Below are 20341 nucleotides of genomic sequence, written 5' to 3' on the forward strand. Positions count from 1 at the left end.
TTAAAGCAAAAGGACATTGCTGATGTAGGCCTATAAAGAAAGACAGTCAAACAACATTTTGTAATTTAGGAATATATCTCAAACTGGTAATCTAATACCTAACACTCTAAGGTGCTGCAATTCCAGACTCCAGTAAAAAATGGCAACTGTCCACAGGTAAAGTAGTGAGAATAACAATCCCCATAAGGCATTTCTCAAAGTTTGCACAAACTGCCAACCATGAAGGGCTAGAAGTACAGAAAGAATCTTTTTCCAAAACCTGTGTTTCTACCTGAACAGCGCTAAAGATACTTTTGGATTAAAAATAGCTAAAGAGCACCTCCCTACGTACTGAGTTCTTAGAGTTCACCACTGCACTCTGAAAATAGAATGGGGAAGAAAGAATAACCCTCTAGGGCTGCAACACCTGTTGGAACAGGCTTAAAGTAACTTCAAGCATCCCACTAGCAAAGTCAAAAAGGAGTATGGTAATATTATAGTAATGTTGGTAGTCATTACTATACAGGACGTTTTTGGAGCTACCCCAGCTAATGACTCATGATTTCATTGCTGTTGTCATACAAAACTATAGTTTCGTACTGGGTTTGACTCTGGCTGGCAAGTAAGACCCCACCCAGTTGCTTGCTCACTCCCCACCAGCAGGATGGAGAAGAGAAATGGAACGGCAAAAGCAAGGCAGGGGGGAAATGTTGTGGGTTGAGATAAAGGCAGTTTAATAAGTGCAGGGGGAAAAAAAAGAAGAAAACAAATGATGTAAAAGCCATCATCCACCACCAGCAGACTGATGCCTCACCAGTCCCAAGCAAGGTCTACTTTGGAAAAACTTCTCCCCAGTTTTACTGCTGAGCATGACGTCATATGTTATGGAGTATTCCCTTGCTCAACTCAAGTCAGCTGTGCCAGCTGTGTCCCCTCCCAGCCTCTTGCCCGCCCTCAGCTGACTCACTGGCAGAGTGAAAAGCAGCGGGGACTTTAATGATGCGCACGCACTGTTCAGTAATAGCTGAAACACTGGTGTCTTATCAACACTGTTTTGGTCACCAATCTAAAACACAGCACCATAAGGGCTGCTATAAAGAAAATTAACTACATCCCAGCCATGCCCAGTACAAGTTTTTAAGATAAGACCACCAGTACTCAAAGAATTTGTTGGCACATAGGTCAGCCACAGGTGAAACAATCCAAGTACTTCAAAATACCTACAGAGAGCTACAGAAAGCTGATATATACAAGGATATCAGAGGACCCACCTGAACGGCCCTGTAACTTCAAAGAGCCTAAAGATAGCAGTGAAGACTGCATAGATACTCCTGTAGCTTTAGATATTAAATAAACAGTTATCTAGCTCTAATACACCTGCAGGAATCTACACAGCCTGTAGCTTGCTTAAAGATGACAAATTACACCATATTAAGGATTTTCCTGAACAGGAGAATCTCAAGCATACCAAGAAGACTTTGGTCACTTCCATGGAAACAAAGACTGTTCAGGTACAGCATCCTCTCCACTAGTCTACCCTACCAAATCAGAGACTTCAGCAGCACTGAATCTTGCAGTCCTCAGACGTCGATACACACACAAAGACACCAGATCTGGTCTGGTGATGATCATGCAAGTTTCCAGTTAAGTCTTTTTTACCACAGTCAAGTTCATCTGCGCATGTCTGTATTACACACGTAGGTAATTACAGAAGTTTCTTACATGGTGTCATGTATACTGATAGTCATCTAATTACAGGCTTCAATGATACAGGATAGAAAAGGAAGGGGGGGGAAGTGTGATGCATTTAAGCGAGTAGCTGTACACGAAGTTCAACACAACTCCTAAGCAGTGCCACAAGGACTATATTCCAAAAGTCAAATCCAACAGTAACAAGCATATGAAATGCAGGAAGTCATCTACACAGGTAACCTAGAAAAAGTGGGTTTGTATAAACCTGATGGAAATACTACAGAACACATTTTTAAAACCAAAATTAAATGCATTGCAGTTGCAGTAGATACATAATACAGCTATTGAAGATGCATTTCCAATCCACACAAGCTCCAATAACCCAGCTACATCACCAAAGACATCTGTGGATCAAACCTCAGAGAAGTGTATTAAAAAAGATGACAAATACAGAGTGAAACTATTTCTGATTATTCTCTAAATATTGAAATAAAAATTTGGGTATGTTTTATATCCAGAAAGCAGAGTCTCTTTGTAAGAGGAACTGGGAAAACCAATTGTCAGACTACCAAAGGATATCCACTGCAGAACATAGTTTTCCCAATATAAAATGTTTTACATCCATCTGGTATCTTTTCCATTTTAATTTAGTCTATTCTGGTAAAATCCACTCCAGAAAAGACTTCATGATTTGAAAATTCATTATAGCACTTTAAGTAAGGTTTGCATGCACATTTCACTATTCTAGGTATTCAAGTGAGGTGCCTTTTGCTGTTTCATAATCATCTTGACAAGATGTCACTTCCATTTAAATTCTGGGACACGCTTGAAGATGCTTCTCCACAGCTCCTACTTGTGTCAAGTTTGCACACCAAGTCACTACAAATTTCTACTCAGGAGACTTCTGTATCATTCCTGTAACCATCCGAAAGATCTGGAGCATTGTGTCAGTTTCAAACATCTCACAAAACTGCAGAAGTTCTCCCACTGTTCAGGATCCCATTTCATTTGCTTATTGGCAAGCTATGTGGTTATATTTATTCTCACTAATGAAATGACATTCAGTCATTTGATTATAAAAGTCTTAGCTCTAAAGTTAGGTTCAAACCCTCTATTTTCCATTAAAAAAAGCAAGCTGCACTTCCAAAATTTTCATGCAACTTAGTGTAAACTAGATGCAGGAAGGGAATTCAAAAAGGCCAAGTATATCCTTCAGACGTTTGTCTCCCTAGGTTTTCTGTATAGCTACTCAAAAGAGAGGACACCCTGGAGAACAACTCCAACTCCCCTACATGGAATCCAAACAAATAAATTTCTCTTTTCACCAGTATATTTATGCTTTGTGACTACCTCTCCAGAACATAATAACAAATTATTTTGTACCTAATATTTCAATTTAATAATTTTAGGCATTCAATTTGATAAATTTTTCCCATGCTTTTACAATAAATTTTTAAGGGCTTTGGGAAAGTCATTCCTGTTTCCTGTTACCCTCCTCTGGTTAAACTGAAGAACTAACCAAATTCCACTCTCTCAGATATATATCTTTTACCTAGAATTTAATTTTTCGGTGGTTTTCACTGAAAAAAAATTATTTCCAGAAAATATCACATTCATCGTGTGCACATGTTCTAGTAGATTAAAAGCCTAAGACAACTCTTTAAACTATGTAAACAGAGTAATTTAAAAAAATAATTTTTTTATCAGCAATTAAAACTTAGCACAACCTCACCGTGTTCTCCAATAGCCAAAGATACACAGTTTAATTCTGCATTTATAGTTTCCAGCACACATAAGCCAGCTGAATTACATCAAGTATAGTATAGCCCTCTGTTGCTCAAAATTAGTTCTAAAGACAGATATCCATCACGTAAAATAACCTCACACCTCAAATAACTGAAGTAGGTCTTGGTTTGTAGTTCCACGTGATTGTTTTACGGAGTCCAGCCTTAGGTAAGAGCTCTGTCTTACACTAGTAAAGCACTAGCTTGATCATTCCTATTAAGTCACTGTCCATAAAAACATTGATTCTGCTTGGCAAGAATTGCCACATAACTAGAGGACAAGGACCAATTCAGACAGATTTGGTTTTTTAGGTAAATCTTAAGTAATAGGATAGATCTCAAGTGCAAGATGGCTTCAATTCTAATGGGGAAGGAGAAAGAAGAATGCTTATATTACTGGGATAAATGAACCTTTTATATTTCCATTTTTGAATCGGATGTCACAAGCCACACAAGAGAAGGAATGGTCAGATGTTCTGTTTCATCAGCTTTAAAAGGCAAATCTCAAAATTACATCAATCAAGGAAAAATACTGCTAAAAAGATGGTTCTCTAGCTGGCTTTCATAATTTATCTTTCACTAATGGCCTGATCTTAAATTTGTTATTCACCAGCTTTGTGCTCACAAATCACACTGAGCTACAGTCTACAGAGCATTCAAGACCAAAAAAGGAAGAAAAATTATATGGAAATATCCACAACTAGCATCCCAGCTGAATACAACCAGAAACTTTTTTTTAAGTTTTATGCAGTGGCAATATTAGCTATGAATAAAGTTGTCTCTACTTCCACTAGAGCCTATGAAAAACTTCCAATACAGGAGAAAAGTACACTGTGGTTGAAAGTACTTTCAATTCAAATAGTCTTCAATCAGTGGAAGAACGGAGTCTCTCTTAGACAGAAATAGAAAGTTTTTATAAATTGCTCCTGGCTCTAAAGGAGTAACTAAACTGAAGTTGTCATTAAAGAACTTAAAACCTAGAGGAGAGGGACATACAATATTTCATAGACAAGTGTTTAGAGCACACAATGTAGGAAGAGAGAGACATCTAAACAGATGCCCTGCACAAGCCTAATGAAAAGAATCTTACATCTCAAATAAGGGATGGAAGAAAGAACCAAGCAGATACAGGTTTAATCTCTTCTGTTGAGGTTAATCCACTTTAGCTTCTGTACAGTACTAATTACACAGTACTGGTCACTACTCACTCAACTGGAGAGAAAGCTTCCTGACTACTTTTATTTAGCATATTTTTTTAAGCAAGTTCCTCTGAGACTTCATATTAACAAGTACATCCTCAATTTCATAGTTCCTCAAGAATAAAGGTCTTGCCTCAGTCTTATTTTGGAAAATCCATAATAACCGGATGTGGTGGGTTAACTTTGGCTGGCTGCCAGGTGCCCACCAAGCCACTCTCTCACCTTCCCTCCTCAGTAGGATGGGGGAGAAAATACAATGAAAAGCTCGTGGGTCGAGATAAGGACAGGAAGATCACTCACTAGTTACCATCATGGACAAAACAGACTCCACTTAGGAAAGATAAATTTAATTTATTGCCAACTAAAAATAGAGTTGGATAGTGAGAAACAAAAACAAAACTAAAAAGATCTTCCCCTAACCCTCCCTTCTTTCCTGGCTCAACCTCACTACTAATTCTTCCACCTCTTTCCCCGCTACTGAGCAGCGGAGGGGGGATGGAGAATGGGGGTTGCAGTAAGACCACAACACTTCGTCTCTGCCACTCCTTCCTCCTCACACTTTTCCCTTGCTCCAGCACAGAGTCCCTCCCAGGGATACAGTCCTTCACAAACTGCTATAACGTGGGTCCTTCCCATGGGCCACAGTTCTTAAAGAACTGTTCCGGCATGGGTCCTTTCTATGGGGTACAGTTCTTCCTGGGGCACAGGAACAGAGTGCTCCAGTGTGGGTCCCCCATGGGCCTCACCTGCCAGAAAACCTGTTCCTGCATAGGCTACTCTCCACAGGCCACAGCTCTTGCCAGGAACCTGTTCCTGAGAGGGCTTTTCATGAGCTGCAGCTTTCTTCAGGGCATGTCCACCTGCTCCATCATGGGGTTCTCCACAGGCTGCAGTGTGGACATCTGCTCGAGAGTAGCCCTCCATGGGCTGCAGGGGGACAATCTGCTTCGCCATGGTCTTCTCCATGGGCTGCAAGGGAATCTCTGCTCTGGCGCTTGGAGCACCTACTCCCCTTCCTACTGACCTTGGTGTCTGCAGGGCTGTTTCTCTCACATTTTTTCTCACTCCTCTCTCACAGCTGCTGCACATGGTTTTTTACCCTTTCTTAAGTATGTTATCACAGAGGTGCCGCCAGCATCACTGACAGGCTCAGCTTTGGGCAGCCATGGGTCCCATGATGGGAGCTGGCTGGAGCTCGTTGTGTTCAACACATGGACAGCTCCTGGTCTCTTCTCACAGAGGCCAGCCCCCTGCTACCAAAACCTTGCCATGTAAACCCAATACACTGCTTTAAAAACTCTATTCCCAACTACAGAATAACTTTAAGAAAGCTGAATATATAAAAAAACCCCATAACTTTCCTGTAATTTTCTCAAGTCAGGCATTGTAATCACCAATGAGAAGGCAGACAAGTGATTCTTAGCTGAAAGTTTCATAGCTGACTAGAGCTGATTTACAGACTGCACTGTTGTTGACAGTCCCACCCAACTTCCTGCCCCGTTCCTTGTGCCCACCTCCTCAACAGGAATGGATCATTCTTTTGGAGATCAAGAAAATGAACATGGTTATATTCTCATATTCTTATTGAAAAACTCCCTGGAAACCTCCCATTCATATTTTTTCTGCAGCTAGAAGTTGTACGTATATTAATCTATTTTTACAGCATAAACTAAGCATGCAGCTATTTACTGTGCCACCATGCGCTGCACTAACTACAAGCAATTTTATTTGCTAATATCCCAGTACCTTGTTCTACAGTCAGCCACAATGTTAAGGTAAACATGGGCAGAGCAACATGCATCAAATAACATGCTGAACTCATCAGAACTACATTCCAGTACTAGAACCATGTAAGTGATCAATTAGGAACACTGCAGCTCTGTCGTACTTAAGGCCAAGAACAAACTTTTGTTTAAGATGAACTTTTCTAGCTCTCAAAAATCCACAGTCATTCCAATTTCTTCTGAAATTCAGTAAGCCTCCTCAGGGTAGAAGGTAGAGGAGCATTTGGAGTTATCTGACTGACGTACTGCCAAAAGAAAGACATTTAAACCATTTTTTCTTATTGGGATTTTTGTCTGTATAGACTAGGGGATCAAACCACAACCCTAACTGCGCTCTTTATTGGCTTGGTTGTTCAACATGTGCACTAGAAAATCATGACAGCTATTAGTTCTTTCAGAGAAACAACATCAGAAACAAAATTAAGAAGTAAAATAACCGATGTCGGACAAATGCAAGCTGTAAACTCCAAACTCAACAGATTACCATGCACAAACTCACAAGACATAGCTGTCACACCAACCTGCCAGTTTTCACATAACTCATGTTGCTCTAGGGGAAATGCAACTGTCATTGAGCCTAGTAGTCCACAAGCAGCTGGCATCAGTTTGAATGTGAACCTTGGTGAAAGTCTGGAATGAAAAAAAAAAGAGGGGAGAACCTAGCTACAGTCTATCTCTGAAGGCATTTATTTTCGGGAATGAAATGTATGTACAGCAATAAAAATATTCAGAAGACACTAACGATGTCACCTATGATCTGAATCCTCAAAAGGGAATGGTGGAGTAATACATTAACTCTTTCCTCAGTTCCTGTGCAGGAGCTGGAATCTGGGGGACCAAAATACGCTCTGGGAAAATATACCCTCTCTCCTTGCTTGCTTAACAGAGACTGGAAGGCAAAAGGAGACTACATCCACAGTAATACTTCCCTACTACTCTTGCTAGTTCTACAAAAATAAGAGTAGGTCAAGTATTTGAGAGCTATTATGGAACTCCTTTCCTCCTTTTTTCAATTCAATCCACATCTAAACCTCATAAATGAAGAAGTCTTCAAGGATCTGCTCTACCAGGTTTGTCTGCTTCATAAACTTATGCCAGAAAAACTACACCAGCTGGAAATGGCAGCTGGGAACCACACACCATACAGCCAATTCAGCTGTGCTGGAAACAAAATTCTGATGTAGACAAGTTATGCCAATGGGAAAAGCATTTGCGTTGGCTTTACTCACACCACAGACCCAAGCAATGAATTTTTGCTGGCAGAAAGATTACTTCTGCCTTTCCAAGAAGGGGCTTTATTGGCCAAGCTGCCATGACTTTTAGGTCAAAGCAGTTTGAAGAGCTCCAATACCCAATTTTTCAAATTGTCTTGAAAGCCAGTTACAACAGAAAATAAGTTAACTATCCATATTATGATACGTCTCAAAGATTTCTGAAATAAGGTCTCTAAACAACAACATCGTTTCAAATCTGTCAACTAAAAATTGCCCCAAAGCTCTCTTTCTTTGTGTGCACACGTATACAAAGCAAATAACTCATCAGTCTCACAACCTCTATTTCAATTAGTGCAGTTCACTTTGGAGACGCAATACCGAAGAGCCTATTCTTAACAATTATACTCCTAAACAGAGTCACCAAAAAAATCTGAAGAAGTTAGAGGTTCTTGCCCCTGGAAGCTCTCCTTCTAACTCTCCCATGCAAAAAGAAATCCGGAAGTGGTCTGTTCCTCTAGGGAATCGCAGCATTTCATTCTCCTCCCATATGAGATGGTAGAATTTTTCTGTATATCAACAGAGGGTGGATGGATGCATGGAAGCTGATGACAACTCACATGTGGACTTTTAGGAAAGAAACAATCTCTGATTGGACTGGGACAGTCAGAGTTAAGCAACTGACCTGGCTGGCCAGGCACCTGAGGAAGGAAAATAAAACAGTAACTGCTCTGAACTGTAAAACAGTAGCATGGGGTTTTATTTATTAGTATGAGCTGTGAACTGAACCAATGGACTATGGGCCAATAAGTTACTGCCTGAGACAAACACACAAGGAATAATTTTTTTTTAAACACGTACAAGTGCCTTCCTGACAGGACATGAAAAGAGGGCTGGAGGAACATGACAGTCCTAAGGGAAACAACAGTACAAGGAACAGCAGGTGGAAAGGGGGAAAGAAAGAATGTAAAAGGAGTCTGTTTCTTTAATTACTGTAACCATCAACAAATAAAACTGTTTAAAAAGGAAAGAATATTACCTCATCTCAAATATCCATAGTTTGTAATTGCAAAATATAACATAATCCCCATTTCACGTCACCAAACACACAGACAAGAATGGGAGAGAAGGGGCGGGGGGGAAGGAAAGGAGAAAACTTGGAATCACGCAGCACACTTCAGCTTGCCAAAGCAACGCTTCCAAATGCAAAATTCTATAATAACTGAAAGTTCTATAAATATTACTTTGCCTTTTATTCAAGGCCTTAGGAAACTGAACAACAAAAGCTTTAAGGTGCAGTATTAGGTTGTTCAACTCTTCGGACCACAAACATTATCGAACACTATCTGAAAACCAAAAAAATAGCTCTTGGGGAATGCATTTTATTTTAACTTCTTGCAGACCTCACATAGTTAAGATCAGAAGAATCTGTAAGATTGTCTCCCAGAATACAGCGCCACTCCAAAATAGGCTTTTGCAACAACTTGCGGACAGTCCTTCCTCCCTTCCTCACAGTACCATCTCCCAACAGTACCATGCACACACTTACACTTCCAGAAATTTTTTGAAGATGAAAAATCCTGAAAATCTGCTCACAAAACTACCTGAGCAATATCACTAATATATATGTTAAAATTACATTAATAATGAAAAATTAAGCTACCCAAACTGCCTATGTAAATGTAATTCAGCCCCTTGTGTGAACACAGCACAGCTCTTAATTACTTGATCACAGACTTTTTACCCATGGGACACTTGCCTTATCCCATGCACAGACTGTACCTTCCTCGAGGATGGAACACTGCCAGGAAATAAGACAACTCCTGCACAGACTCACCTGCCTTGGCTGCAGAACTGGGCAGGCACACAGCGTAGGCTTACATAGGCCAGGACTGGTCATATACATTCACTCCAGAAAGGCCAATATTTTACTTATTTGCTTTTAGACAGAGAAAGAAAGGGGCCGAGACATGACTTGGAGCCAGAGCACTTCTGATGGAAGCACCAGGCGGCTTCACAGACATGATGCATCCTTAACCCCAGCCAAGCTCTTCTTTGACTTCTAGGTGTCCCTTTGGATCAGCACTAGAGCATTAATGAGGAACTTTCTGTGCCATGGGTGTATAGAGCATAAGAAGAAAGATACAAAGAAAACAGTAGTAAAAGATTCAAAGTGAATCTTTATGCAGAAATGAAAGGATACCATTGCTGGCACATCTCTATATTCTTTATACAATTCCTCTTTTCTTTTTTTCTCCCATTTCATCATGTGAAAATTCCGTAATTTGGAATCATACTCAAATCCACATCAGTCATCAACAGAGTTTAATTCTTTCAATCACCCACACTGTCATTTTGTGAAAACCAGTTGGATGTCATGTTTTGTGGACTAGCCCTTAGAAGGAAACAAGACACTTGGCTTGTGGCTTTCACAGATTTTTGTTGATAGCTGAGGAATGGCAAGATTTAAGGATCTTGGATTTCATTCCACACATAAAAGGGAATTACATTCTAGGACAAAGTTTCTCAATCTGCGGTCTGTAAAACATCAGATAATGGTCTAAAAAATCATCATAAAAAATGTATTTTTAAAACATACATTCCCACACATGCAAGCAAGAAAACATAACTGAGGAAATACAAAAAATAAAACAAACATTCAAAGTTTAGCCTAATTGAATTGCACTATAATGCATAAGAAAATGTGACAACGTTTCACAAAATGATCCTTACATTTTTTTAAGGAAATTAAGTGTTCTTGAAACAACACATTGTCCTTTAACGTTTAAGTTTGAAAACGCTTTCTTTTGTTTTACTGAATTTCCTAAGTTCTCCCCAGAAAATGCCTTGTTACATCCAATATGTTCCTCCCTACTTCCTAAGCCATTACCTGTTTTCTCCATGTTCTGCTATGCTTTGTCTAGTTTCATTCTCTTTACAGACACACCATAAAGTCATCTATAGAAGCAACCCATCCCGCCACTAAGCTCTTTCTGCCTATTTTCATTGACAAACTCTCCCTCAAGTCTTCTGGTTCACTCTGAATTTCAGTTACCACTGTTGGAACATCCTTTATTTCACTGGTTCAGCTGCAGGCATTTCCTTTCTTAGGAACCTCCTTTACCTGTCACTTCTTTTAACAATTACAGACACCTGGTCCACACCCTATCTCTACTCCCTGGTTTAAGATCTGGATATAGCTATCCAGCCCTAGTCTGTCACACTGGTCTTTTCAGGGCTAATTTCCCTCCCTAATGTCCACACATAAACATCCTTGCATCTTGTCTACAGTCAGCTGTGTATACATACTCTAAGTTACTTTTTTTTAGCCAGACAAACAGGCAACAATGCCTACTTTAAACCTTAATACCAAAACAGCTCTGCAAAGTCAGCCAAAGAATACTGGAGAAGTACCTGGAGCTCATAAATACAATATTAATAGCATACCTGAGATCCTCTCCCCTAAAATCAGTATTTCTGCTCTCATATTTCCTATATAACACTATGATAAAATTCATAAATGTTAAGTAAAAAAATCAGTAAAAAAAAAAAACCAACCAGTTGATAACAAATCTCAACTAATGGCCACCTTTTTATACGTAGTACATAACATCTAACTTGAAACCCCATTTGCATGTGTTGCTCTGATGCTGCACTCTTCATCAGTTTAAAAACCACAGCTTTTAAACTTTTTTCCCTGAAATTATTAGCTACTGATCTTTAAAACTTATTGGATTAAAAGAAGATACCTTCTTTTAGGTATCTTCTAAAAAAGAAGATAAAAAAGAAGGTATCTTCTAAAAGAAGATTCCTTTAAATTAAATATGCTGATTGATACACACATATTAAACCTATTGATTTGTATTAGTAAATGCTGCATTGATTACTCCCTTTTTTCAAGACAATTCTTTTCACAAGTCTTGTAAGTGACAAACTTTATCTGGATGAAAACAGACTTATTAAAAGCAACAAAAAAGAATTTTAAACTCAACTAAAAGTACTTAAGTATGTTACATATGTAAAAATTGGAAAAACTACTTTGCATTTAAAACTGAATTAATTATGTTATGTGTGGCTAGCAAGCTTAATGACTGCATAAATGATCAGAAAAGAAAGATTTTAGAACTGATCCCCTCCTCTTTCCTGACAGTTCTCTTCATATATTAGAAAGAAGAAACTGACTTACTTCTGTTTTCAGTTTCAAACAGATTTAAACTAGATTTGAACAAAGTAAGAACTGGATGTGACATCTGAAAATAAGGAGACTATTCACTCGCTATCACAAAAGACAGGTTGCTTCAATTGATTTTGACATGTTGACAAATTCTGTTTCCCACTGTTTGGTAGTTGAGATATTCATATATTAGAAAGAAGAAACTGACTTACTTCTGTTTTCAGTTTCAAACAGATTTAAACTAGATTTGAACAAAGTAAGAACTGGATGTGACATCTGAAAATAAGGAGACTATTCACTCGCTATCACAAAAGACAGGTTGCTTCAATTGATTTTGACATGTTGACAAATTCTGTTTCCCACTGTTTGGTAGTTGAGAGCTTTTGTTTTCCTGAGGAATTTGGCAGGACACATGAACTGCTTGGTATGTGGGTTGGGGTGTGTGCTTTTTGTTTTAATTTGAGACTACATTCAGTCTGCAGTAACAGCCACGTTCATAGTGAATTTCAATTTTAAGTATGTTTCTTTAATTAAAAGTTAATTTTAATGTGTTTAAAATATGGTTTTGATACAGCTTTCTACACAGCCTCCTTATATGGCCTCTAGCATTATTTGGGTCTCATTCTGAAGTACATGCAAGACTTCCTACGAGCTCAATTAAATAATTTTCCACTACCACGAATAATCTATTACATATTTTGAAATACTTTATGACACAGAAAGAATAAAACTGATATTCGGTTCTTGTTAGCAATTGAGGAAAATCATACAAAAATGTTTTGTTTGCTACTGAGATTAACATATACAAAAGACGTTTCCTTGGAATCTGGGCTTTTTTTGTGCAATATTAGATACAGATTTCCAGCTTCTCAGGAAAATTAAGTTTGCATACCAGCACAGAATATCCCTGGGACTTCACTCCGGAATATAACAGTTCGTACTTTCTTATCAGATTTCAAAGCATCCACAGTTTTTGTCATCTACAAAGAAAAGGAGGAAGGGGAATAACCAAATACTTTTTAAAGTACTTAATTCCAATACTTCACCTTTATACTAAAAGCTATTCTTCTCACTTACCATCTTTAAAAGATTTTTGTTAAGTGCATTCTTGGCATGAGATCTGTTTAATCCAAGCACCACAATTCCTGGAGGGGAAGAAAAAATGTATAATTGTTACAATGTAGTAAAATATATATATATAATCTATGTAAATTATTATTTTGAAATTACAGAAAAAGCATCATTGAGAACTGCAAAAAAATGCTAGTGTAATCACTTAACTACTGAGTTTTTGAAAGAAAATAAATTGACTTACGTTTTCCAATGTTAAACACTTCAATGTTCAGCAGAAATGACATTTATTTTAAGAACAAAAATATGGCCCTAACACCTTCACATGGAAATAGTGCTTACAAAGGCTGAATGTATAATTACACAATTGCATACACAAATTTCATGTTTGTGTGTGAAGTGCTGACATGCAATCAGGAAAGATACTTAATTGTAAAGCATGTGTTTCCATATTTAGACAGCCTGCCTTCAGAGACTTCTTAAAGCAAGAAGTGCTACCACAGCTAAGACTAGCAACTTTGATACAGGTAAAAGGACATCACAAATGCAGAAAGAATGCTATCAACGGGAAACCTGAACTATTGTTTAAAAAGAAAGAAATCATATAAAAATTCTCCCCCAAAACACAAAAACTGTGCTCAATACTTGGTACACAGCTCCAATCACACATTCACAGCTCCCTTAGTCCCGTTAGAGATCAGTTGTCTCACTGATGGATTACACGTGCATTAGTTTGAATGCTGCAGCAGAAACACCACTTGTTTGTCCCTGTTTTGCCCCCCTCAGCTTAACAGGCATGATTATCAAACAGGAAAATTCTGAAAAGTTTATCTTGGTAATGTCTAAGTTTACCAAGCCTATAGCAATCTTTTAGACAACGACTTCCGGAACACACTAGAATTCCCTGAATTCTAAACACCAGCACACAGTCCTATTAAATTGATCCAGCCCTGGTAAGGTCTTATCAAAAAAAGTCCTGATTTTTACTCGGAGAATGCAGGTGTAAGGGGAGAAAGACAAAGGACTAGGAGAGGGACCAGGAATGAAAGACAAAAAGGGAGCTCTCTACCTCAAACAAAAATGCCCACAGTATTGCCATCAGTCTACAAGATGAAAAAAGAAATTCCAGAAACTCAATATTTGCCTGGGTATTTAGTACTTCACCACTCAGCTTTGCACGTATAATCTATATGTAATCTGGCTTCGTAGCCTCCACAGGGTGCCTGTCTTGTCATCTCAGCACATACTACTTCTTTTATTTCAGGGAAACCTGTCCTCCCAAAGGACTGACCTATCAGTGCTTGAGCCCACTCCCCTTCACCTTCTTCCTCCTACCTGTATGTGCACATGCACGCACACAAGATGAGATTAAGAGAGCTCCTGCTCCTTCTGCAGCTACCAATTTGAAACCAAAGTCCTCCATTACCTAGCTACCACTCTCAAGATTCACATAAAAATGGTTAAGCCCAAGTAGGAAAACACACATGCCTCTTGCTTGCTCCCAAGGTACAATCCATTGCTATGTATAGATACCTCCTAAAAGGGGGGAGGAGCCTGGCTAACCCAAACGACCTTCAGTCCCTTGCTCTGTAAGCCTAAATTCCCACCTGTTCATCCCCATGGTTGGAGGTATTCATCTAGGACCTCCTGCAAGGGTCTTTATTCAGCGCTTACACAGGAATCTGTTTATGTTCTGTTAAGCAAACGGGACAACGTTCAAGTAGTGCTTCTGACTGTAGCACTTTACTTCTACTGTCACAACTTATTCTTCAGGAGGATTACTCCAAATTCAAATAATCCACACGTTCAATCAGGCAAAAGCAGCACCACACGTTAAAGCAACAAAAAGACACTTGACCTGGCTTTGATTTTAAATTCTAAGGCACACTGCAAATCTGGTTTGAATAAACTAGACATGCTATCATCCCAAACTGTTCTTCAGTAAGGAAATAAAGTCCTTTCCAGAAGCATGTTTTTTTCAACATCAATGACGCTTTTTAATTACACTTGTAGTTTTCTTCTTCCCATCAGAGCCCAAGGACTGCTGCTCCACCACCAGTATTAGGGTATTCAGAAGGAAGTTCCAATTAACATTAAAGCACATTTAATATTTTTTGCTACAAAGGGATGATCCTTGAAGACAAATCATACAAGTGGATTCTTCTTAGCAGTGTCATATCAAGTCAAAAATCTACCACTTCTGCCTCCCTCTCCAGAAAAATAAAAGGTAAATACAGATGACAACCACACAGCAGTTCTATTCCTTAAATAGGAAAAAAAGATGAAGCAAGAACTGCAACAGGAAAAGCATAAAAGGTTTACCAGAGAAAACTATATATTGCAATGATGTATACACGGAATTCTCGTTTGAGTCAGTTTTGTTCTAATATGCCATTACAATAGTACCTGGGCATCCTTAAAACAAAATCTTAGGTTTTTTAATAGTGCAGTAAGATTTGGGAAGTTTTCCCAATGTATTAATCAGTGACCAAGCTACAGACAGATTAAGTACCTGCTCAAAGTCACAAAACAGAAATTGAAAAATAGACTTCCTGATTTCCAGCTGAGAATTTAATCCTTCTCCCTTCCCCGGCCCACCCGAAGAATCTCCTGGCAAACATTGTTTAAGGTAAGTCTTCCCTGTTTTGCGCATTCAACAAGATTTAAATCCCTGGTCACATGGGTATATCAATTTTAGATGGGATAAATTTCCTTAACCAGGGCAAAAAGGAATAATCAGGCTCCATATAACACTGCAAAGCCCCACCAACCCAATTATAAAGAAAAGAAAAAAAAAAAAAGGCAAAATGTTCAGACAATACTGCCATACAAGTAACCATTCTGACAAATATTGTTAGTCATACAGAAAACCTGATTATTTTTATGTATTTTAAAATACCTGTTACATCATCACCTGAAGCATTTAATCACGGTTCATTCTTCCTAAAGCACCCACATGTAGGTGTGCTTTCCAATCCACTATTCTGTCAAAGAAGTGGCAGATACACTAAGAAGGAATAAGCATTCACATTATGCTAAACTCAATATTAATTTCACAGTTTTTCCTGGGAGTCATCTCCACATTATTTCAGAACACTCTTCAGCAAATAATGTGCATCTATTAAAAATAACATCCACATATTAAAAACTAACTTTCACCCTACATGCTAGGCTCTCCAAGGGACTAGGATGACTCCCAATGCTGTCTAATACAAGCAGTCATACCCCTGTGTACTACTTGCCTAGCCAACCATTAGAGGAAAAGCATATGCAAACGTACAGTATGTTCTCTCCTTATAAGTTACCTATGTCAAAAGAGAAAGCCGCCTGTGATACAATTCTTAATGTTTAAGAGAAAACTATATGAGACATATATAATAAAAACAAAAAATGTCTTTTAGTGAGATAAAGATACATACATACATGAAAGATAGCCTCAAAATACCTGTAAATTGCTAGAAACATCCTCATTTCATAGTGTATGCTAAATTTGGAATTTGCATATTGAAAGATTCTTGTATTTTAAGAGTGAAAGCAAAAATATATGAAGCTATCATTATTTAAAACTGCTGAGAGAGAAGATCATGTTTCTTTCTATACTGTATAAAAAAGGGTGGACCAATTTAAGTGGAGTGATTAGATCATAGTATAACTACAGTTTATAACCGCACACAGGAAATCTTACTTTAAGTAATGATTTTTATCTGTTTTATCTTGTACTTTTTAGTTTTCAAAAAATATTCATCTTCAATGTTTGGTAGAAACACATTTAAATGGTTACTTAAAAATAAATCCTGTCTGTACATTCATATTAGTAATTTTGTCTGAGTTAGAAAGATTCACTACATCTGTATAAAAGGTACTTACGGAAATACACTTATTTGTATTAAGTATAGACACTCACACAAATGATCTATCCAAATGTACTTTTTCATAACAGAAAAAAAAATAATCTGAATTATGCAGTGAAAAATGGAGGGAGGATCAAAGAGCGCTAAGTTACTTTTAAGCTTGTATCACTTAACTACTCAGATAAACCAAGGTAGACAAGTTGACGTAGATGTTTATTATTGTAGAATAGTTTCTTAAGCAAAACAAGAATCTATGGTGAGTGTATCATGCACAATTCTGGTGGTTTCCATTGATCGCCTTATCAAGAAGAATTTAAGTGCAAAATCATACAGTTGCGTACTAGGCAGTATTTTTAAAAAACACGAAAACACTTTTCAAAATCCCGTATCTGCACCTTTTTTATCTCTAAACACCACTTAAAAATCTTTCCTGCACTTCTTAAATTAGTAGATCTCATTTGCTCAGCCCTGCTTCATTTAAAGAGAGCAAAAGAAGGGAAAGCTTTTCCGATTTATCAGCTAGCTATCAGTTTCCAGCCTCTGAACAAACGACTTCAACTGAGACCATACTTGTTCTGCCCATTCTATGTACGCTAAAATTCTAGCTGATGAGGAAAAAAGCTGTCTTACATACTCTAACTGAACTAAAACCAGCTGGAAAATATAAGCACGAAGAGTCGTTCTAGTGTAAAATCTACATTTTACAAATATTTGTATCACATTCCAGCAAGTGACACTGCAACACTTGAGTCAAGACTACAGAGATATTTCTCCTAATTCCATCTATGACTAAAAGAGCAAAAGCCCTAAGTTCATTAAAATTTGTAATGGGATCACTAATGCAACTTGGCTAAAAGTTCTGAAATGTCAATAGTGGTAATGTATTTCAGCCCTAGTGACAATCAAATAGAATCTCAAAGTAAAAGATATGTATTTAATTAAAAAATACTAATGCACTGACATTCATCTATACTCATAGAAAACTGATACTAAAAGCTTCACAAGTTGCAACATGTTGTTCAGAATACACAGGCATTTTACAATGTCATTCTTCAAAAACCTCACATCTTTTGTATTCTAGTTCAGCTCAAATTTGGAAGCTGGAAAGTCTTGATTTAAAATTTCAATAACTAGCTCTTTCAAATATAGTCTCATTTCAGTTTGTGTTTAACAACTTCCCATAAACTGTGGTATACGAATCATGTGAAAGTGTTATGAAGCAGGACAGTTTACTACTTTGCCTGCAAGATACATGCCTCTACATGAGGCAGTCACCGTCAGTTTTCCTGCCTCCCCAGCATCCTCAGCTGTAAAAGCCCCTGGACAATACATCCTTCTCCAAGTAGCACAGAAAGACTAGGTGTGGACAAGAGGATAACCACAGCATAAACAAGCATGTGTGTGCCGGAAGAGGTAGTCAGAGGGACAGGGTCTGTCCCTGTGTGTAGTCAAGAAGTATGTAATGGAAGAGTATGATGAGGCAACAGCACCAGGGTCCCACTTGGGAAGGTCTAGAACACAAACTGGTGGAAAAAGGAACAGTAGGTTAGAGAAGCACAAGAAAGACCACAGGGGCTTATATGGAGTTAGTGTCCTAATGGAGCAGGGGTATTACATGCTGTAAGCAGATAAAGATAGATGAACTTGACACACAAGGCGAGGAAGAGGGTGTGCAGTAGCACCACGGGGAGGATGCAGAGACATGTTTCTTTTGCAGAAACATGGTCTGCTCTTTGTGCTGCTGAAGGAGGCATATGAAGCTTATGTCTCCTTCTGGCTTACTTCTAGACCCTTGTTCTTACCCTTTATTAACAAACAGTATTTGTTTCTACATCCTTCTGAAAGGCAAAGCCAAAGAAAATCCCTTCTCCTGAAGAGAATACATGATTTAAAAACACATTGATTGAATCCTTCCTTATGACAGCCACAGTTGATTTAACACTTCAAATGCTATCTCCACGTTTTGGGGCATTTTTAATGCCACATTTAACAAATATGTATATTCTGAAAAGGAAAGAAAAAACAACTTCAAAAAGATTTTTTCGATAGAAAAAAAAAAACAGGTGGGCTATTGACATGCAAACCTTTAGCTGTCTCTGCACGTTTTCTTGAAAAACCTCCTTCAATCCTCTGCACAATCAAACTTACAGTACCTGCATTCAAAACACTCAGCAATGAACGTAGGATAGATACACAGTACAAAACACCTTCGTAACATTACAAGAGCAATGATTCCTAGCTGATTCAACAGCTGGAACACAGTACCTAATTCTACTGCTAGTGTAACAGGAGAAATAAAAATCATGATGTTAGGTAGTACTCAAGTATTTTCTACCACTTGTTGGAAATGCACAAAACAAACAAGCAAAACCACTCCTCCAACATTTTACAAACTCTTCTTTGCTCTTGCCTTGCCTCTTCCTCATAATAATAACCTCAAAAAATTAAAATAGATGTTTAAAACTAATTCCGAGTTCTACAGTTGGCTGCGGAAACAGGACTAAAGAAGTACGTCATAAGGGAACTAGAAAGAGCTGGGAACAGAACAATCACTAAGACAGAAGTGGATTTCAGGGTCAGATTACATCATCAACTTTACTGACCCTTAACAGTGACAGAAAAACTTGCCCTCAGACAAAAGCAGAACTGCAGTTTTCCTTTGAAAAAGAATCACCTTCTAAGTCTCATGCTAAAATTCAAAGTTTTAAAGTTACCTCTCTGTATATGTATACAAATCTATATATATGCATACTCAACTCACAGGCATTTGCCTGAATTTGCAGCAAGTCTGAAATAACCGAGTTAACACACTGAAAGACTTAAACTGAATTGTGCATCTCAATATATGGTTATTCCAAGACATACTATCCACATAAAGAGATTCATGCGCTGCAGATGAATAGAGCTCCACACTATGGTCCTCTCCATAAAAGTAGGTATAACACCATGGCTCTAAAAATAAATCCTTGGGAACGGAGCTTGCACTTACTGTTTCTCCACCATTCCTAGCCCTGGTGCACCCAAATGGGAAGGAAGTGACAAACACCAAAGGAGGTGAAACACCACCAAAGGAGGTGAAACACCTCCAAAGGAAGAACACCTCCAAAATCTGGTGAGCAGGAAACCAGAAGAGGAAGTACAAAGTGTCCATGTTGTGATGCACTGCCTCCAGATCACTCTGGAGCACAGGTTTTCTTTCTTTTTTTAACCAGGTGGGTTAAAACAAGACTCTTGGTATAGCTGAGTAGAACAAGGTCAGCAGCAGTTGACAGCACTAAAAGCCAGGAGGAGGGTGAGATGGTTACTAGGAAAGCAGCATGAGATGAGCAAGAGTGCTGAAGCCACACTTTCCAGAACAGAAAACGTCGATACAACTTCTGTGTCCTTGTCTGCCTCTGCCCACAAGCACATAACAGGTGTGGGAAGCAGCACGATTGTAGCAGACTTCATTTTCTCCCATTAAAGCGGCCAACAGATGCCAGCTCAGAAAGGTGTACCTCGCACATACAGTACAAACAGTGTAGTACTCTGAAAAAGAAATGCCAAGAGAGACCAAACTGACGCAGTTCTGCAACTGCCATGACGGCCGTCCCCAC

General features: G+C 38.4%; 1 protein-coding gene across 1 annotated transcript in view; it reads right to left on the reverse strand.

Moving 5' to 3' along the window:
• AUH (AU RNA binding methylglutaconyl-CoA hydratase) overlaps positions 1 to 14317 on the reverse strand; it is a 116082-nt gene extending 101765 nt beyond the window's left edge. Inside the window, exons 1-3 of the mRNA XM_009287195.2 lie at positions 14230 to 14317; positions 12901 to 12968; positions 12716 to 12803 (exon numbers count right to left, since the gene is read on the reverse strand). Of these exons, the coding sequence (XP_009285470.2) occupies positions 12716 to 12803; positions 12901 to 12968; positions 14230 to 14317 (244 nt within the window). The remainder of the gene's footprint in view (positions 1 to 12715; positions 12804 to 12900; positions 12969 to 14229) is intronic.
• Positions 14318 to 20341: the final 6024 nt, after the last annotated feature.

Source organism: Aptenodytes forsteri, unplaced genomic scaffold (assembly GCF_000699145.1).
Source record: "Aptenodytes forsteri isolate BGI_AS27 unplaced genomic scaffold, ASM69914v1 Scaffold169, whole genome shotgun sequence".
NCBI classification, from domain to species: domain Eukaryota; kingdom Metazoa; phylum Chordata; class Aves; order Sphenisciformes; family Spheniscidae; genus Aptenodytes; species Aptenodytes forsteri.